Source organism: Calypte anna, chromosome 15 (genome assembly GCF_003957555.1).
Source record: "Calypte anna isolate BGI_N300 chromosome 15, bCalAnn1_v1.p, whole genome shotgun sequence".
Classification (NCBI taxonomy): Eukaryota; Metazoa; Chordata; class Aves; order Apodiformes; family Trochilidae; genus Calypte; species Calypte anna.
Genome location: NC_044261.1, coordinates 331628 through 350559, shown reverse-complemented (window position 1 = coordinate 350559; position 18932 = coordinate 331628). Strand labels below are relative to the sequence as shown.

At 48.9% G+C, this 18932-nt stretch overlaps 1 protein-coding gene across 1 annotated transcript in view; it reads right to left on the bottom strand.

Annotated features, from left to right (window-relative positions):
• The window catches only part of MN1 (MN1 proto-oncogene, transcriptional regulator), a 35622-nt gene extending 17015 nt beyond the window's left edge, over positions 1-18607 (bottom strand). The window contains exon 1 of the mRNA XM_030460313.1: positions 15126-18607. Within this exon, the coding sequence (XP_030316173.1) occupies positions 15126-18549 (3424 nt within the window). The 5' untranslated portion in view covers positions 18550-18607. The remainder of the gene's footprint in view (positions 1-15125) is intronic.
• Between the last annotated feature and the right edge of the window lie 325 nt (positions 18608-18932).

The window sequence follows — 18932 nt, the reverse complement described above, 5'->3', positions numbered from 1 at the left end:
AACCAACCAGCCAGCCAACCAGCCAGCCAACCAGCCAGCCAGCCAACCAGCCAGCCAACCAACCAGCCAGCCAACCAACCAACCAGCCAACCAACCAACCAGCCAACCAACCAACCAGCCAACCAACCAGCCAACCAACCAGCCAACCAACTAGCCAACCAACCAACCAGCCAACCAACCAGCCAACCAGCCAGCCAACCAACCAGCCAGCCAACCAGCCAGCCAACCAGCCAGCCAACCAACCAGCCAACCAACCAGCCAACCAACCAGCCAACCAACCAACCAACCAGCCAGCCAACCAGCCAACCAACCAGCCAGCCAACCAACCAGCCAGCCAGCCAACCAACCAGCCAACCAGCCAGCCAACCAGCCAGCCAACCAGCCAGCCAACCAACCAACCAGCCAACCAGCCAGCCAGCCAGCCAAGCAGCCAAGCAGCCAAGCAGCCAAGCAGCCAAGCAGCCAAGCAGCCAAGCAGCCAACCAACCAAGCAGCCAACCAACCAACCAGCCAACCAACCAACCAGCCAACCAGCCAACCAACCAGCCAACCAACCAGCCAGCCAACCAGCCAACCAACCAACCAGCCAACCAACCAACCAGCCAACCAACCAGCCAGCCAGCCAGCCAGCCAACCAGCCAGCCAACCAACCAACCAGCCAACCAGCCAACCAACCAGCCAACCAGCCAACCAACCAGCCAACCAAGCAGCTGATGGCCTCTACCCCCAGCAGGTGCTGGCAGCTGTGGTGCCTCCTCTGTTCCCACCCAGCCAACAGAACAGCATCACTAGCTCAGCACCAGCCTACTTAAATGTTCCAAATGTTTTTTAATTTTCATGTACGTTTTTTCAGAAGTTGACCAGAGTTCATCCTTTCCTCTCTTCCTTTTCCTCAGTAACCATAAAAACAAATGTTAGTGCTTATATTAATCACTTATCTCCCCCCATAGTCTTTTCAACATGTCTTTATTCTAGAGCCTTCCCCAGCTTCAGAATATAGAAGCACACAAAATGAGAAAATCCAGTTTTTCACATTCTTTTTTTGGTAAAAGAGTAAGCATAATTGAATTTTCTAAAACCTCTTTTCCAATCTCTCTTTTTTTTTTTCCTCAAAACTTGTCTAAAGCTGAATAAACCAGTGCTAGAATTACAAAGATTTATTCTTTTTGTGTTGGAGTAAGCTCCAAAACAGCAAATGAATAAGCAGAAAAAAATATCTGAAATAATGATTTCTAGTGCAATCAAAAGCAAAAAGAAGAGGGAGAAAAATGGAAATTTTTAAAGTCTAAGTTCAGATTGTAAAAGAAAGCTATATTTGACATTGGCTTTATAAAATTCCCAGGAAAATAAAAAGTCAAAACCAGTTATTTTCTTGAAGATCTATACTCTTAAATACCTGTTTTCAACATAGTCTTTTTTTTTTTTTTTTTAAGTAGTATTGGGATAGGGAATGAACTGTGACAAACTGAAAAATGTCTCTGTCTACCCCAAAAAAAAATCATTATGCAATGACAAGAGACAATCCAGTATATAATCAAAGAGAGAATCCTGACATGTTCAAAGAGAAAATTATTGTAATAGCACTGACTTTGAAGATGAGAAGCTTGGGGTTTTTTTATAGAAACAATGGCCATCAAGATTTTTTACTGTAACAACCAATGCTTAAATGCACAACTTAGCACGCAGCGTGCCTGCCAGGCACACTGAGCAGCAGCAGCAGCAAATGGAAAATTAAAACAGTGACACATAAGAAACCCACACCTGGAATGGAATCCAGCAGCTCCCTTTGATGCTCAGCCACTCACAGGGGGTAGGAACCACCTCTGGGCACACTTGTCCTAGGGCTTGGAGCAGCTGAGGCAGAGGTCTGAGAGCAGCCACTGTTTGGCTACCTGTACCACAGCTTGGGCTACTTGGACTGTGCCTTTCTTCTCAGACAGCAGGTTGCACACTTCCTAGCAATAAGATGGCTGCCCAGAACCTGGAGACCAGGTTTAGCAGCATCTTCTCACCTGAGGAGCAGGGAAGAGGCTGCCAGGCACCACAAAGCATACTAACTATTCAGAAATGTTTGCACTCCAGACTCACTTTGAGCAAACATTTTTGTGGGTGTTTTTAAATTTCATTTTATACAAAAACTGAAGACCCAGCATCCCGTTAACACAGAACTTGCACGTTACAAAAGAACTCCACTGAAATATTTAAATTGTCGACATTTGCTGCTAGGGAATGGCGTGTTTGGCTGTAAAAGTCATGATTTGTGATCTTCACTGAACTACTGTGATTCACAAAAAGTGAATCACAAAAGGGAAAATTTGTGACTGAATAAATAGCTATTATGCAGCCCATCTAATGAGGAATGTAGTATTTTTATGTTCTTTGATTGGAAGACTATCAGAAGATGACTGTAAGTAGTCAAAGCCTCACTGACTATAAATACTCCTTCCAAAAACAGAAATTGGATTAAGCTCACTGTAAGTTAGGAGTAAGAGTCAGAAAGAAAACAAACAGATGCCAGATCTCTTAGGTAAGGTATCAACATGAATGGAGCATCACAAATATGCATGAGCTGATCACCATTTGCTGAGGGAGCATGAAAACATCTTTTGAACAATGAATTGCAGAACTTTGTGATCATTTCCCAGTAATCTGCAAGCCGTGGGAGGGGGAATCCACTGAAGCTGCTTTTTCCCTTGCAAGCACTGTGCTGGAGGAGGCCCTTGAACAAAGGCAGGGAAGCAACATCTGGGTAAAGAAGTAATCAGAAAAATGCAGGATGCCAGCAATAGCCCAACCAGGTCTTGCTTTCAACTCAGAAGTCAAAAAAAATACATTTTCAGTCAGTATTAGACGAGCTACAGAGTGCTTTTACAGGCATCAGAACTGCTTTGAGGAAATAAGGCCTTAAACGTTTTTCCTGTATCTCATGTTTTGAGGGATATCCCAAGCACAGAGTCCCTTAAAGAGTAATCTGTCATGAAAATGATGCAGAAAACTGCTCAGCATTACTGCCAAAGTAATTTTTATTTTGAATAAATTTGAATTTTATTTTGAATGGAGACTTAGAGTTGCACTGACTCCCATCCACATCTCTATCAGTATGAGTATTCCTTATACGTAGGAACCATTTTAATAGTGATGAAAACACCAAACAATTTATTTAATAAAAGCATTTTTCCCACTGCAACTCAGCAGTGAATAACTGCTTAAAGCAGTAATGTCTCCATGGCCATGCCAGCCGGGTAGCAGGAGCAGTGTATGCCCACCTCAAACCCCCAGCAGGGAGAACAACTCCAGATGTGACATCAGAGGGTGAGAAGTGTCCCAGGACGGGGGTGGTCAGACTGACACAGACCTGGCACCCAACATCCATTGTCCATAAAGCACCCAGAGAACACCCAGTCCTTGTTCCAGCCAGATTTAACTAAAGGGGGGTGGGAGCACTCTGGATAAAGACAGATCAATTTTGTTCTAAAATTTTAAATTAAACACTCCTGTTTTGGAAGGAATTTCATTAAGGTGAAAATATAATATAGAAGTACCCATTTAGGAAGAATGTGCTATTAATTCTTAGCAGTGTATGTGGAAGGGAAAATTGCATTTTTATCTAAATGGTTTTTTCTGCATAACCCATTTACAGTATTCTTTTACAGCTCAGTAATGGGAACTTTTCACATTTCTATTTGGGCCAGACCACTGTGGAAGGCAGGAGCAGCCTTCAGTAGCATTCAAATGTAACCCCTTAAAACAGATTCCAAGAGAAGCTTTGCAAAAAAAGATGAGAAAGGCAAGTACAGCACATCTTATAATATGGTAGGAAGACGAAAGGAAGGAAACTCTCTAACTTAAAAGATGTATGCCAAATTTTGGAGAGAGGGAGGAAAATTAATGCATTTTAGGGTTTTTTTTTCCCCTAAGGGACAAGAAGAGGTTTGGTCTCCTCCCTTCTTTTCCTTGCACGAAGCACAAACAGCTCCTCTTCACTGTAGTACAGTCCCAAATGCATACAAAGAGCAAAATGGTGCCACTCAAAATCTGCACAGGGATATTCTGAGCTATAGCAGTTACCATTACATACAGTGAAAAAAATGTAGGGTATGAAAAACTATTTTTATCATGAATAAAAAAATGCTCTTTTCTCACTGCAGATAGTCTCATGCAATTTGAAAGGGAATATAAACTAAACAATAATTGTAAACACTTGACACTGTGATCCAAGTTTGCCTGATAAATCAACATCAGTCAATAAGCATAAAGTCAAGAAAAAGCAGACTCAGAAGCAACTCAACCATGTCTTACCATGTTTGCGTAATCTAGTACAAATAAAGTCAAGTTTTTAAAATTCTAAATTTTGTCATCAAATATCTCAAACTCAAGGAAACACAAAAAAAAGATACTGTAATAGCTTTGGGGTTTTTATCAACAAATCAACTGATCCTCTAAATAAAGTACTGGGGCTCACAAAAGGAGATAAAGCTGTGTATTTTCTAATCATTGCTCATTTTACACTCTTCACCATTTACACACACACACACACACACCCTGTTTTGACTTTTATTAGCTTACTTCTGAAAATTGGTACTACAAAAAGTTTTATCTTTCAAAACAGATGTTTAAAAGTGCAGCAGTTATGGAAACACAATTGGACAATGAATAGTTTTTATTCCCTTTACCTAGCTGTACTCCTTACTGCAAAGCAGTAATTACAGGCATCTACTTCTGTTTTAAGCTCTTTCCAAATTTAAGGCCAGCAACCAACCCTTCATTATGCTTAATAGGTAGACATAAAAACGTAATTGTATCACAATCTCTCCAACTGCATGTTCCTCCAGTTCCTGAAGCTCACACTTGTCTGATGCAAGGAAGAGATTTTGACTCTATTCTTATCTGCAACCGAAATATTTCAGCACCATTGCTACAAACCACTCTCAAAAAAGATACACAAAATATAGGAGCATTTGGGTAATTATCTGGAGTAAAACTTCACTGCTGTGTCAAAACCCTCATTCTCACAGCAGTGCTTTCAGACTACAGGCAGGGCAGGTGGTGGGGACAGGGGGACCCCGGAGCCCCATGGACACACGCAGCAAACTCATCCCTGCAGCCCCCCTGAGCACCTCAGCTACGGGAAGCACGAGCAGGGTGAAGTGTACTAACCTGATCCATCTGCAGGATGAATCACTTCAGCATGTAATATATATATATATATATATATATATAATACTACTTTGCATGCACAAAGTTTAAAAGTGAAGATAAATAAATAACTGAGGCGACTGCCGAGCTCCTTTCCCCACGCTGATGGCCCCAACACCCTGGGTACAGCCCCCTGGCCCCATTCTGCAGCCAGTACAACCAACAAACAGGTGAGGGCATCCAACTCCCCACTGACAGCAAATAATAGCAGCAAAAAAGAACCAGGATGAAGAAATCTTTTGCTATTCTGGATTTTGTTGATGATCTGCCTATCTCGAAATAGCGAGTCAGGAATTGTGATTGCACTTGCAGCAGTCCTATTTTTGCCTCTGCCTCTAGAATGACGGCATGGCAGAGAGCAGAGGGAGCTGGGATGCTCGCTGCTTCCCCAGCACAAAAAGAACAGCATGTGCCTATATTTAGAGATAGAGAATGGAACTTCAGCATCCAGGAAAAAAAAATAAATACCAATTTTATCTTCAGAAAAGCACTTGTGTTTTTGGTTTGTTTAAATCAAGAATGTGTTGCTAGTGTTTGACCCTATATCCAGCAACAATAAAATCTGTTCCATCATAAAATACCAGCTGCTTTGCACTTTGAATTATAATACTAAATACTATTTGTAAAGTGTTCAGAATTATTGTCTCATAGATTGTGGTAATTTTTATTACAAATACTGGGGAATTCCTTTTTTTTTTTTTTAAATACAAACAATAGACAAATTTATTATTTTCTTCTTTATAAAACTGCATTTTGGATGAAATTTGGGCTATTCTTCGGACTCAGCAATAAAACCTTTTCAGCCCAAGATTTTGGCACTAATAAAAATTAACACAGCAAGCGAGTCAGAGCAAAATAGCCAGTGATATTAGATACAGAAAGTTATCAGCCTGCCCTACACACCTAAGGAATACAACCCTACACCAGCACCACCCCGGGTTTGAGCTACACCAGGGTCTTGTGAGGTACCAGACCTAGGCCAGGCTCTGCTGGGGCAACACCCTTGTCCCTTCACCCAAGCAGCAGACAAGCCCACCTGTGGTAAAGTGAAAACCCACCTCACATCAAACTACTTCCACATAATTTCCATTTCTTTTCCTGCTGCTCAGACTGAAAAATTAATTTAGAAATCCACTCACACACTGGATCAGAGTGCCGTGACTCTTGGGGGTTTTTTTGTTTTTCCAGGAGAGGAGAAATGCTGCACTGGGGAGGACAGTACCACTGCACCATCCCCACCAAACACACCAGAGAAAGAAGTGGACACAGAAATGAGATTTCTGAGCAGGACTCTGCCCCTCTGCCCCTCAGTCCCTCTCATACGCAGACCTCAGCACACTGCAGCCAGACCCCCGCTCACACAATCCATCCTGGCACCCTTTGGTCCTGCCGTGCCAGCCCTCTTTGGGCACCCAAGTGTCCAGACTTGACATCAGGGTCCCCCCAGCTCTGCCTGCACCAGGCTGCACCATGTCCCACCAGCAACCACATGCTCAGAGCTCACTCAGCTGCCGCTTCGATGGGGCCGGCAGGACCTGCAGCCAAACAGCGCCCGTTCTGCCTCACTGGGACTGCAAACCTTGAGCAGTGAGCACATCTCCCACGTTTCTAGAGCATCACATCAATTCATGGTGCAATAAATATCTTAAATAATAAAACCAATAACAAAGTGGGACCTGCAACCAGTCAACCAGCAACCCAAGTGTCCATCAGTGCAGTGGCAATGACCCAGCCAGCTGTGACCTGGGGCCAGGTGAGGGGCAGATGCTCCCCCCCTGCCTGCCCTCACCCCGCAGACCACCAGAGCATCACCCCCTGCACTGGAGCACAGGAACACTGAGCCCACCCCCGGGACCCAGCCCTGCTTGTGATGCATCTGCATCTATTCCTCCCAGACACCCCTCAGCAGCTCCAGCATCCCCTGCTCCCTGCGGCACCTCTCACCCACCACCATTTAAAAGACTTTAAAATGTCATTATATGGGAAAAGTCTACGCAGTCCCTCCCAAAAAAAGAATCAGTACATTTATCCAGGTAAGAGATCCTAAAATTCTGACTCAATAATAATCCCAGCCTAGCTTTCATTTCTTATGGTAATACATCAATTTATATCTTTCTAGCAAAACGGTTTCAGGCTACATTTAAGAAAAAAAAAGTCATGCCTTTCTTCTTAAACTGCATTTTCAAGAGGATTAAGAAGAAGAAGAATATGACTGTTTCCAGGGTCTTTTAGTGTACTTGCTTCACACAGTGAATTAATATTCTCAATTTTAAATCAGAAGTATATTCTTAATTAGGGTATGAAATGTTTTTAAATTTTCTTCACTTTACAAATGGCTGCTTTTTCAATTAACTGTGCTTCCTCAGCCTCAGGATGATCTTTCTATTAGCAATACAAATGCTTTCTAATATTTTGTGAATACTAATTCACAAAATTAATGAAATGCAGACTTAACTCTGAAAACATATATGTTACCACAAAAAACAGCTTTCTCTCAGCTACTGACTGATTACAGGCTTCCCTGTAATCGGGAGTATCAAGTCTTAAAGGCCCCGTGGTCAGAACTGAGGGTGAGAGAGTTACAACAAAAAAAGGTAGCAACAGTTTCCTCACCTCGCTTTGTAAACGCTCCTAACAGAAGGAGGAGAAAAGAAAAGATAAACATCCCAAAGTTCACCCAAACTGGCCACAGGAGCAGCAGCCCCAGAGGCTGCAACTCACATGTGCTGTCTATCTTTAAACTCAGATGCGTTGTATTTATTTTAATGTAAAAAACCCAAAAAACAACAACAGCAAAAAAACTCACACAAAAAGAAAAAAAAATAATCAAAGCAGCAGTTAAATGCAACCAGATTTCTGCTTACCAAACAGAAAAAAGCTGCTTTAGACAAATCTTAAAAGCTAATAAAAATATAGACAGGCAATGTCATGCACTGCATTTTTATGTTAAAACACTAAACAGACACAAATAGATTTCCAAAAATTGAAAACAAACAGACATAAATTGCACAACTAAAGGCTCCCAGCAGAAGATGGGGTTGCAGAGCAGAAATGTTTGTTCCCAGGAGCTTCCCGTGGCTGACAGGTACCGTGCAATCCGGAGGGCAGCACAAGATGTGCCGGCACAGCCATTGTCTGACGGGGCAAGACAGAAACACTTGACTGGGAATTGCCCAGAGTGGATCAGTCCCAGTCCTGCAGGATGGGTGCACTCTGGGTTTGTGGCAGGGGTGTCCACCGAGCCCAGAGCCAGAGACAGCTGAGCACAAACACTCCCACGGTGACACTCGCACTGCTACAGAACATAGCCCCAAACTGGCCAAAAGCTCTGCCAGAAAAGCAGTAACCACGGCATATTTTCAGCAGTATATTTGCAGCTCTAAGTGGGTACATTTCGAGATTGTCAAGTCTTACAATTCCTTAAAACAGCTAAAGAAAATGCATTACTCCTAGCACACGTATGTCTTTGTCATTTGCCAGGGGATGAGCAGGGCGTGAAGACTTAGAGGAGAAGGCGCTGAGGGAGGAGAAGAGAAATGGTGCTGAGGAGGGGAGATGCAAAGTAATATCATCCAAGATGTTCTCTTTGAAGTGTTAAGAAAGTCAGCTTGTAAAAATTAATGGATTAGACCTCCAGCTGTTCAGTTCTCAGGTTTAAATTTAAAAGGTATTTGACTTCGGAACACTGGAACATAATCCATAAAATATATTTAAATTTGTTTTTTTAAAAAATCTTTGCTTCAGAAAAGGTCACTAATAATTCATAAGATTTTGACTGCACCTACAAGTATATTTTGCAAATGAAAAGCAGCTAACTACAAAGAATACCAGCATTTTTACACAAACCAGTCATGTAATAAGTATGTGCAAACTGATTTTCTATCTACAGAATTTTAAAAGCTGAAAAATCTAACCAAGATCAGGAAAGTCAGGGTGGACCTTGAATTTCTTGGAAGACTCCGCAGCTTCACCTATGTGATCTGCACAGTGTTTCCTGCCCTGCATGCCCTACCCAAGAGCTGATGCTGAGGAAGGGCACAAGCAAGCCGTGCTCTAACTGTACCTCTTAATGGAAGCTCTGTCTTCTAAAAATGCCCCTAAAACCGTGAAATTAGTTCCATATTTTAAAATAAATAAGCAAACAAATAAATAAATACCACATCAACCTTAAAAACATCCCAGAAGCTGTACGCAAGTGTTGCCAGGTGCAAACACATTTCTTTTGGAGGGCTGAGGTTTCCCAGTGGAAGCCCCAGAGCTGCAGCGGGCGGGGATCTCTGCGCCGCCGGCACCCGATGAGCTCCAGCCCAACCACTGATGGACCAACAGTGTCATGGCTGGGGCAAAACAGGGAAGATCCCACTGCCCAGTTTGACTGTTCCCTTTTGATATTCTCCGTGTGTTGTAAGAATTATGCGATTAAACTGTTTATGATATTTCAGTAAGCATTGAAAAAGCACGTTAGGCCATCTGAAGATTAATTTTAGAGCTGGCTTTACACTTTCTGTGGGTACTGTAATCACACTTGTAATTAACAGAAATACACAAGAAACCACAGACCAAAAATGTACAGTAATTTGTCTAGTACTAAAATTTTATATGGCCACATAAAGACAATTTGCTGTACCAGAACCTCTCCCTGGTGCAGAACATTGCAGAAGCTGGGAGTCAGCTGTTACAAATAAAAGCAGCCTATGTACTTACAGGTTAGACTTTGATTTAATGCCGTATACTTCACTCTATATAAGCAACAAGAAACTGCACCTGTAGGTATTACTGATTAATAACATTTTTTAAGTAAAAAATTATTTGCAGTTTTATGGCAGAGAATACCATGAGGTCATTGGTTAAAAAAACCCACAGGTATCACACATTAAAAATTAATAGCAGACATGGTGTAATACATCATAGAACAGAATAAATCTATACTGTCATCTAAGCTCATATGTAAATATTAAGTCTAATTCATATCTTTTTACATCATATGTAAAGATATGAAGCACATTCACACATCAATTTCAAGAAATACATCCCTCAAACTCTGGCTCACGCACTCTCTCGCACTATGTGCACAAAACAACCCAATTAAAACTAACCTCACAACTAGACACACCACTGTAAAATAGCAGCTTTGGTAAAAGAAAGCACGGTGACATAAAGCAAATTTGTGATCTGCATTAATTCAAATACAGCTAGACTATCCACAAAAACAAGCAGAGCAGGTAAATCTAAAGACTAAATATTAATTGACAGACAGCTAGATGGACGGGTGTGAAGGCAAGCAGAGCAGCTCTGTCAGATACTGAAATGCCAATAAATTCGTACAGTTTCCGCATTAAATATTTTAGTGCGTTACAGCAGCAATAGTAAATACTACTGAAACCCTGCCCCTTGCCTTCTCTAATATTTGCCATAAAGGTCTATAAATACACTGCTGCAGAATGTTCATAAAACAAAGGAAACCATTTCTAAACAGGACCATTTTCTAGTAGAAAAGAAAAAAATGAGAGTCAGTCAAAGTACACAATAGTGTCACTGTCACTCACATGAAGCCAGGCCAAGCAGGGGCAACCTCTTCATTTTTGGTTTTTTTGTTGTTTTTTTTTTTTACAGGTCAAGAAAGTTTAAAAGATCATATATTAAACCTAAATATAATGCACATGGAACTCTCTCCTATGATAGGCAATGGGAGTATTCTTTCCTCAGAAATCGGCATGCTAATCCAGATCGTTGATTAAAGATGTGTACTTCATATATATGGAGCACATCACAATTTCTTGGCAAAGGCAACAGCATTTTTTTGCTAACTGTTAAAATTCCATCTTTAAGTTTAAACAACCTTTTCAAGCAAACAAAGCAGCACCAGGAATCACAGACCATCGCTGTGAAGCGCGCCGAGCCCCATCAGCGAACTCATTTCCAACAACCCTCACTACACTGCAAACCCGTTCCAAATCACATCTTGCCCTCAATGATATTTAAGTGTGTGAAATACATCACGAGGGGTCTGACAAAAACAGCCTCAGTAAACAAACCTAGTCCCTTGGTAAAGCCTCTAAAAGAATTTAGCAATACCTAAAATAAAAGCAGGCAGCTGAACATACTGGAAAGAGAAAGAAAACAAAGGCTCCCAGACACATCTGGACAAAATCTGACCTTTGATGATGTATTTGGTAGTAACTTACAGACATTGCATTATGCTTCATCAAGAGTTCTGGCCTGCTGGCTCATTCAAATGCTAGGTTTGATGTTAGGATGAAATGCTAAGGAAAACTTGCAGAGGAGACCTGGCCGTGGTGCACCGCACGTGCCCAGCAGCGCAGGCGGACGAGCCCAGCAGCCACCCAGCAACTGAATAATTCTCATTTTTCTCAAGCAACACCTGCATGGCTCTAGGTTACATGTTGACACCTTCACCTGGCATCTGCAGTATGGGACCTTCAAAATTTCAATTGAAAGCTAAAAATAAAAACCCCACCAGCACATTACTACTGGGTCTCTAGATAATACAAATCAAGATTTCACTAAAGGGGAAACTGTTTTGGTTCAGTCAAACCTGCCTTGGGTTTTTAAGTGATTTTGCTCTGGTTATTCTTTGTTAGCTGGAGCTGCGGTGGTGAAGTCAACACAACCTCTCTAGACTCAGGATTATTATATCTCGCAGCTCTAGCTGCACAGCAGAGAAAAACATGAAATTCCAGAGAGCATTTGGGGAAAAACAAACAAACAAACAAATGATACCAACAAACAAACCCAACTACCAGACACACTACATAAAACAGGTTTGTACAAGAAACAACGTATCAGAGAAACTCCTTATGGAAAACTGTGTTTTAGTGACAAGCACAGTCCAGCCAGCATTAATAACGTTAAATTCAGAGACAAAACGTGAACACACGCAGAGAACTGAGGCTATCACAGAAGGTTGTAGGTGTGCACATGGAACCCACAGCACACGTGTCTGAAGTAACATCCTCAGTCCCATCTGCCTTCAAACTCACAGCTCACACAATCTGAAGATATCAGCAAATCATTATAATGATTAAAAATGAGACAGGCGTGCTATAAGGAATCTGACCAACTCAAACAAGTGAGTAATCCACTCACTTGTGGATCACTTACTTATCCCATGGTAATCCAGGCATTAACAGAGGATTTGAGATGTTCCTGACCCCACTGTGTTTTGGGGAGCCCCTCTATTCCCAAGCTGCCCCTTGAGAGTGGCAGTAAAGCTGGAGCCCAGTGCTCTGCCCAGGGGAACCTGTCCCCAGACCAGCACCTTCCCTGCCCCGTGCCTGCCGAGCGGATCCCAGCCAGACCACAATGGGAATACATCAACCATCGCCTTCCCTCCCATCACCGCAGGTGTAATCAAGAGCCCACCAGAAATGCCTCTGTGCTGGTGAGGGGACCTGGGTCTAATCTCGTTTTCAATAACACTGCACAGCACCATGGAAGGAACACTGAGCACTCCCAGCACCGTGCGGGGCACAGTGAGGAGCTGCTGGGGCTGGGAGGAGCGCTGCCTGCAGCCCCCATCCACCCTGCACACACACACCAGGACTGCTGGAGCAGACACCACGGTGCAAACCCCAGCTGACTGAAAGGGTTTAAATTCCCAGTCACCAGATAAATAAAGCTTTTTCCTAAACACAGTTTCAAAGGCTCAGGGGTATGGCAATGTAAAGTTAAATTCTTTCTACTGACCGAGGAGAACAGCCTGTTTTGTCTCACCTATTGTATCTTTATCACTTCCAACAACAGTTAAAGTAAATTCTCTGCTGGTCTATATGAATTTCCTCAACCGAAGAACCAGCCCATTCAAATCCTTCAAGTGACTACAGTGTGAAACAAAATGAGTGCCTCTCTGTATTGTTGTAAAACTGGTTTGCTATTTCATGTTAAGCCTCTGAAATACCAAAACATATCCTTATATAGGAACACTGATTAAATGGTTTTCCTTCCAAGTGATGAACTGTTTTAACAGCAACATTGTGGTTATCGCGACCAGAAAGCAATTACTTATTTCATAGATGTTACTAAGAATAGCGATGATCAAAGTGAGAGTAGGAGTGCTGTTAAAGATGTTAAAGACAGCATCGCTCCATATGACACACATACACAAAATATACATCGTTTTAAGCCAAACTACATTTTTAATAAATGTGCTGTTCAAGATTAAATCACTGCCCGTTTTTGGCTTTTTTTTGTTTGTTTGTTTTGTTTTTGTTTTTTTCTTTTTAATACATGAAATTAAGATCGACCGAGTAAGTTACTCTTCTAAAATCTATTCCTAAATACAGCAGGGTGTGTAGATCTGCCTATCCATATGCACACGCGTGTGTGTGAGTGCACACATAAACCGGGGTGCGTGTGTTGTGGGAGAACACATATATGTGTTCGAGTCTGCCAAGGTAGAAGTGACAGGAACTGTGATTTGTGCTAACTAGCTATTGATCCAGTCAGATCTAGATGTTGTGTACAAGAAACAATAAAAGAGAAGGGGCCAGGAAGGATGCTGTGTGCAACTCCATTTAAAAATGGAAAAGAAGGGCCCCAAACAAACCAATTTATGTCCTTGCCTGGGTGAAGCACGGAGAATGCTGATGGGCTTCCTAGAGTCTGCTGTGCATGCTAAACACTCCCGCTTGGAATGAGAGTCCCCTGTGCTGGGCATTAAACATGAACAAAGAGAGAAACCGTGGGGGCTAGGATTCACGCTTCAGAAAGCCAAAGCTGGAAAGCCAACCAGAACTGGGGGTAGGAAATTGCTCTGTTTTCAAACCAGCTCCTTTTTGATTTTCCCAACACCTTTCTTAGAGAAATTAGTAAACGCAGAGGACTGTGGTAAGTCAGTCAGTCAGTACCACCAGATGTAATGGAAACAATTTCAAACTATGGTAGCAGTTCCCAAACATCAACTTTCCTAAGCACAAATAATGAGTTTATATTGCCTAAGTTATGCACGTGTACTTACAGCACATCAGAAAATTGCATGCGTGCATTCCTACAGCAGGTACCTGCACGTGCATCTATTGTAATATTCAGACACACAATCAGGCAATTTGGGAGATATGGCTTTGATAAGATAAAATAGAAAAAAATTTAATCTATAATCATCCTTATCTTAAACAGCTTTTATAATAGAGGGCTTTCCATTAAAATATTTTTTTTTCCTGAGCTTGGGGAATTACGATGCCCTCTGGACACAGGGAAGGATCAAAAATGACAACTAATGTCGGAATTAAGCATCTGTCAACTAAGCAAGTTTCATACCAGCGGACCCAGAGACTTATTTTAAATTGCCTCTCTGTTGAAGACAAAAATTAAAAAAAACCACCAAACAACACAAACACATGAAGAGCCTTTCAGTTCAGTATGGTACTGCTGAAAGGCTCCTAATGCAAGCAGGGAAATACCTGGAAGCGGAGGGACAGTACCACAAACAAATGCATGTTCTCAGGATTTAGGAAAATCTCCGTAACTGTTCAGGGGGAATGTATGGAAGGCCAGGAGGCAGGGGGCTCTGCAGGAGCCCCCTTTATGGCACCCCACATCCAGGGGGGCTCTGCAGGAACCCTCTCCATGACACCCCAAGCCCAGGAGCAGGGCTGGGGTTCCGCGTGGTGCCCCTTCTCCAGGAAGTTCTGCCTGGTCCCTGGGCTGGCGGCAGCGACCACCGCAGGGCCGGCAAGAAGCAGGCACTTTGTCCCTGCTGTTGCCCACCCCAGCAGCCACCTGGCATCCCACAGCCCCATTCTGGGGCAGGAAGGTCCCCAGAACCCCACAAATGCCCACCAAGCATGGGTCAGATCTGGGGTTGGGGCATACTCAGTGTCCCGGGGCTGCAGCCCCCTCACATCCCCTTCCCCAGTAAGCCCACCATTGCCCCCCACCATGGACCAGCACCCGCACAAGACAACCAATACCTTCTTTGCTGGGGTTTGGGGGCTTGGGCTTCTCCCAGGGTGCCATGGGCTTGTCCTCCTCCTGTCCCTCCATCAGGGTCTTCTCACCGGGCAGGTACCAGGTGGAGTTATGCTCCGCCATCAGGGAGTCCAGGTCGATGGTGCTCATGGCACCTTTGACGCCTTCTGAGCAGCAGCTGCCCAGGTCACTGTCCCCGTTCTGCCCCGCACACTCCCCCTTCTTGCTCTTCAGCCCCAAGGGCTGGTCTTCCGAGATGCTGAACTGCTGCCGCTGGAGCTGGATCTGCGCCTGCAGGATCTCCAGGGGGTGGATTTCATCCTGGGCCGAGGTGCTTGTCGGGGTCCGCACCTGCTCCATGCTCGGCGTGCCAGGGTGGGCACCCGCTGTGGTGCTTAGCCCGTAGCTGTCGGGGGTCGAGGTAGACGTACTGAGGAGGCCGAGGGCCAGGGGCTTCTGTCCATTGAGAAGCGTGTGCTCCCCGCGGGGCAGCTTGGGCGAGCCGCCCAGCAGCGGGCTGCGGGTGGGCTTGGAGGCGGCATTGTCGGAGCTGGAGGACACCTCATCCTCATTGCCATAGCTGGTGCTAACCTCGTCGGGAAAGTCCACGTGTGGGGAGCTGCCGTCCGACTTGGTCACGCTCTGGATGCCACTGTCCAGGGAGGACATCAGGTCAGGCTGCTCCCCCAGCAGCAGCTCGCCGCCCTTGCCCCAGGTGGGCGAGGTCAGAGGCTTGTCATGGGGGGTTCCCCCACCACGTTCCGCAGGCCCCGGGGGCCCCCCGGCTGCAGCTGGGACTGCCGGCTGCCCCGGGCTGACACCGGCCCCGCCGCCCTCTGCAGCCGAGAACTTCTCAAAGAAGGTGCCGGGGCTTACATGCCCGCTGTCCCGTTTCCGCCGCCCCCGCCCCCGCCCGCCGCCCGCCTTCCCCTCACCACCGGCCGCCGGCTCCAGCGCGTAGCCGGGCGAGAGGCTGCTCTCGGCTGGTATCAGCGGGGCAGGGCCCGACACCTTGCCAGCGCCCGCTGTGCCCGACGGTGGCCCCGCCGGGAAGTAGTCCGGGGCGGCGGGCGGCGGCGGGTCGGGCTCGGCCTGGCTGAGCTTGCGCTTGGCCTCGGCCGGGCTCTTCTTGTTGAAGGTGACGTTGAGGTTGGGGGCACCCAGGCTGGCGATCATGTTCTGGCAGGCAGTGGAGAGAGCGGCCAGGCAGCTCTGCCCAAAGACGTTGTCCTTGCTGGCCGGCTTGCTGAAGGAGCCCAGCGAGAGGGCACCCAGCTTGCTGGCGGCAGGACGCGGGGGCGGCGGCGGGGGGAACTCGGGCGGGGGCGGCGGGTAGGCACCCGGCGAGGCGCTGAGGGCAGGCGTGGGCCCGTGGGACGCGGGCTGCCGCGCTGCTGCCGCGAAGGGGAAGCCGGGCTGGGCGGCAAAGTCGGTGGGGCCTCGACGCTCGGCGGGTGCGCTGGGCAGGGCCACGCCGCCGCCCGGAGACTGCAGCTGCGAGAGGCCACCCATGGCGGGTGCGAAGGGCGGGTGGACACCGGGCGAGGGCAGGGCCTGTGCCGGCCCCTCGCCCGCCATCCGCAGCGGCTCCTGCAGCCCCAGTCCGCCGGCTCCCGGCCGGAACAGCACGGCAGCACCGCCGGGCTGCAGGCCCAGCTCGTGGGGCGCCGCCTCGGCCGGCAGCCCCGGTGCCGCCATGCGCCGCTGCAGCAGCTCCCCGGGCGGCGGCGGTGGCCCCGCGAACCAAGCGCTGTCGGGGGCCAGGTGCGGTGCCGGGGGGTCGAAGCCGCGGCCGCCGCCGGCCTCCCGCTCGAAGGCGGGTGGGGGCAGGCCGCCGGGCGGGCCCACCTCGCCGTGGTGCCCCAGCTGCTGCAGGCTGGGCGGCCGCAGGCGCTGCTGGCTGCGCGAGGCCATCTGCTTCATCACCAGGGCCGCGTTCTGGCGTTGCGCCAGCGCCGGGTGCTCGGGGCCACCGTGCGGCAGCGGCCCCCCGAAGGCCTCGGGTGCCGGCGGGGTGAACTCGCCCGGCAGGCCGGGGTAGGCCGTCGGGGAGAGGTGGCTCTCCATGGCGGGGCCGTGCATGCCGCTGCCCCAGGAGGCGCAGCGCTCGACGCCGGGGTTGCCGGGGTAGTCGAACCGCGGCCTCTTGGCGACGCTCACGTAGGGGGCATCGAAGTGCTGCAGTCTTTGATTTGGTGGCTGTTGCGGAGGAGGGTGCTGCATATTAAACACGGGGTCGGTGTAGGGATGCATATTCCTGTTCTCCAGTCTGTGAATAGGGTATTCAAACTGTGCATGCTGGTTCTGCATTATGGGCCCATTGTCCTGCAGGTTGGGGTTGGGAGCGTTGGCTTCTGTTTGCTGTTGCCTAGGGATGGCTGGCGGGCAGGAGTTCTGTCTGGCCAACAAGCCCGGCGGCTGCTGCGGGGGCTGCGGCGGCTGCTGCTGGATCAGCGGGTGCCTGGCGCTGGCCCCCGGCTCCAGGCTGGCTGACATCTTCCGCGCTCCCCCGAAGCGCTCGAAGAAGACGCCGTGCTGCTGCGGCGGGTGCGCCTTGGCTACGGCCATGCCCGGTGCCCGGGGCAGGGCGGGCGCCCCGGCGAAGCTGCCGCCCGTCGGCACCTGCCTTCCGCCGCCGTAATGCGGCAGCTGCCCCTCGGGCTCCGACGGGGAGAAGACGGGCAGCTCGAAGTGGCCGGCGGGGCCGTCGCCGGGGTAATTGTATTCCAGCGAGTCCACGCCGCCCTGCGCGGGCAGCCGCCGCTGCTCCAGGCCGTGGGGCTCGGAAGAGCCGGCCGCCGGCAGTCCGTGGAAGGAGGCGGCGCGGCTGGGGGACTGGTCGAGGGGCAGGCAGGGCGCCGGCACGGCGTGGCTAGAGCCGCCGGCGCTATGGTGCTGGAAATCGGGCAGGTTCCCGGGGCGCTGCTGCCCGAAGCCCTCGCCGCCCTGGCTCTCGGCCATGTGCTCGTAGCCGTCGGCGAACGCCGTCTGCCCGCCCAGCGCCCCGCTGTAGCCCAGGAGCCGGCCGCCGTGCACGCAGGAGGCGCCAGGGTCGGGCCCGAAGTTGCCGCCGAAGTGCGGGGGGTGCTGGTGGGGGTGGTGGGCGCCGCCGTGGCCGCCGTGCGGCTGCTGCCCGCCGAAGAAGCCGTGCACCGGTGGCTGCATGCCGCCGCCGTGCAGCTCGGAGGGGCCGCGGCCCGGAAAGCCGTAGGCGTCCCCGGCCAGGCTCATGTTCATGCCTAGGAGGGGCGGCTCGCCCAGCGCTCCCAGGGCCGGGTCCACGGCCGCCGCCGCCGGGCCGCCGCCGGGGAAGGCCGGCGCCTTGAAGTGCGCGCTCATGCTCAGTCCGGGCTGGCCGAAGCCCCGCTCCGCCTGCCCGCCGCTCCGGCTGTTGCTCTGCGGCTCGAACTGCTCCAGCCCGAACATGCTGCGCGGCTCCTCAGAAGGGCATGGCCGCTCCGCTCCGCCGTGCCGCTCCCGCCGCGCCGGCCCCCGCGGCCGCCCTGCTCACATCCCGCCGCGCCGCGGCTCCGGCCGCCCGCCCGCGCTCACCCGCCCGCTCGCCGCTCGCTGCCCGACAGCCGACGGGGCGGCGCGACGTCGCTCATAGGCTCCGATGCCCGGGAGCTGCGCGCCGCATCGCCGGCCCGCCGTGTGCTGCCAGCGGCTGGCAGGGCTCCGGTGCGGCGGGCCAGGACCGGGGCCGGGCGGGCGGCGGGGCCGGCGCTGCCTGCGGGCGTTGGGAGGGCTGCGCCGCGCTCCCCTGCGCGCTCCCTCGCTCTCACCCGGCGCTGGCGGAGCAGCAACAA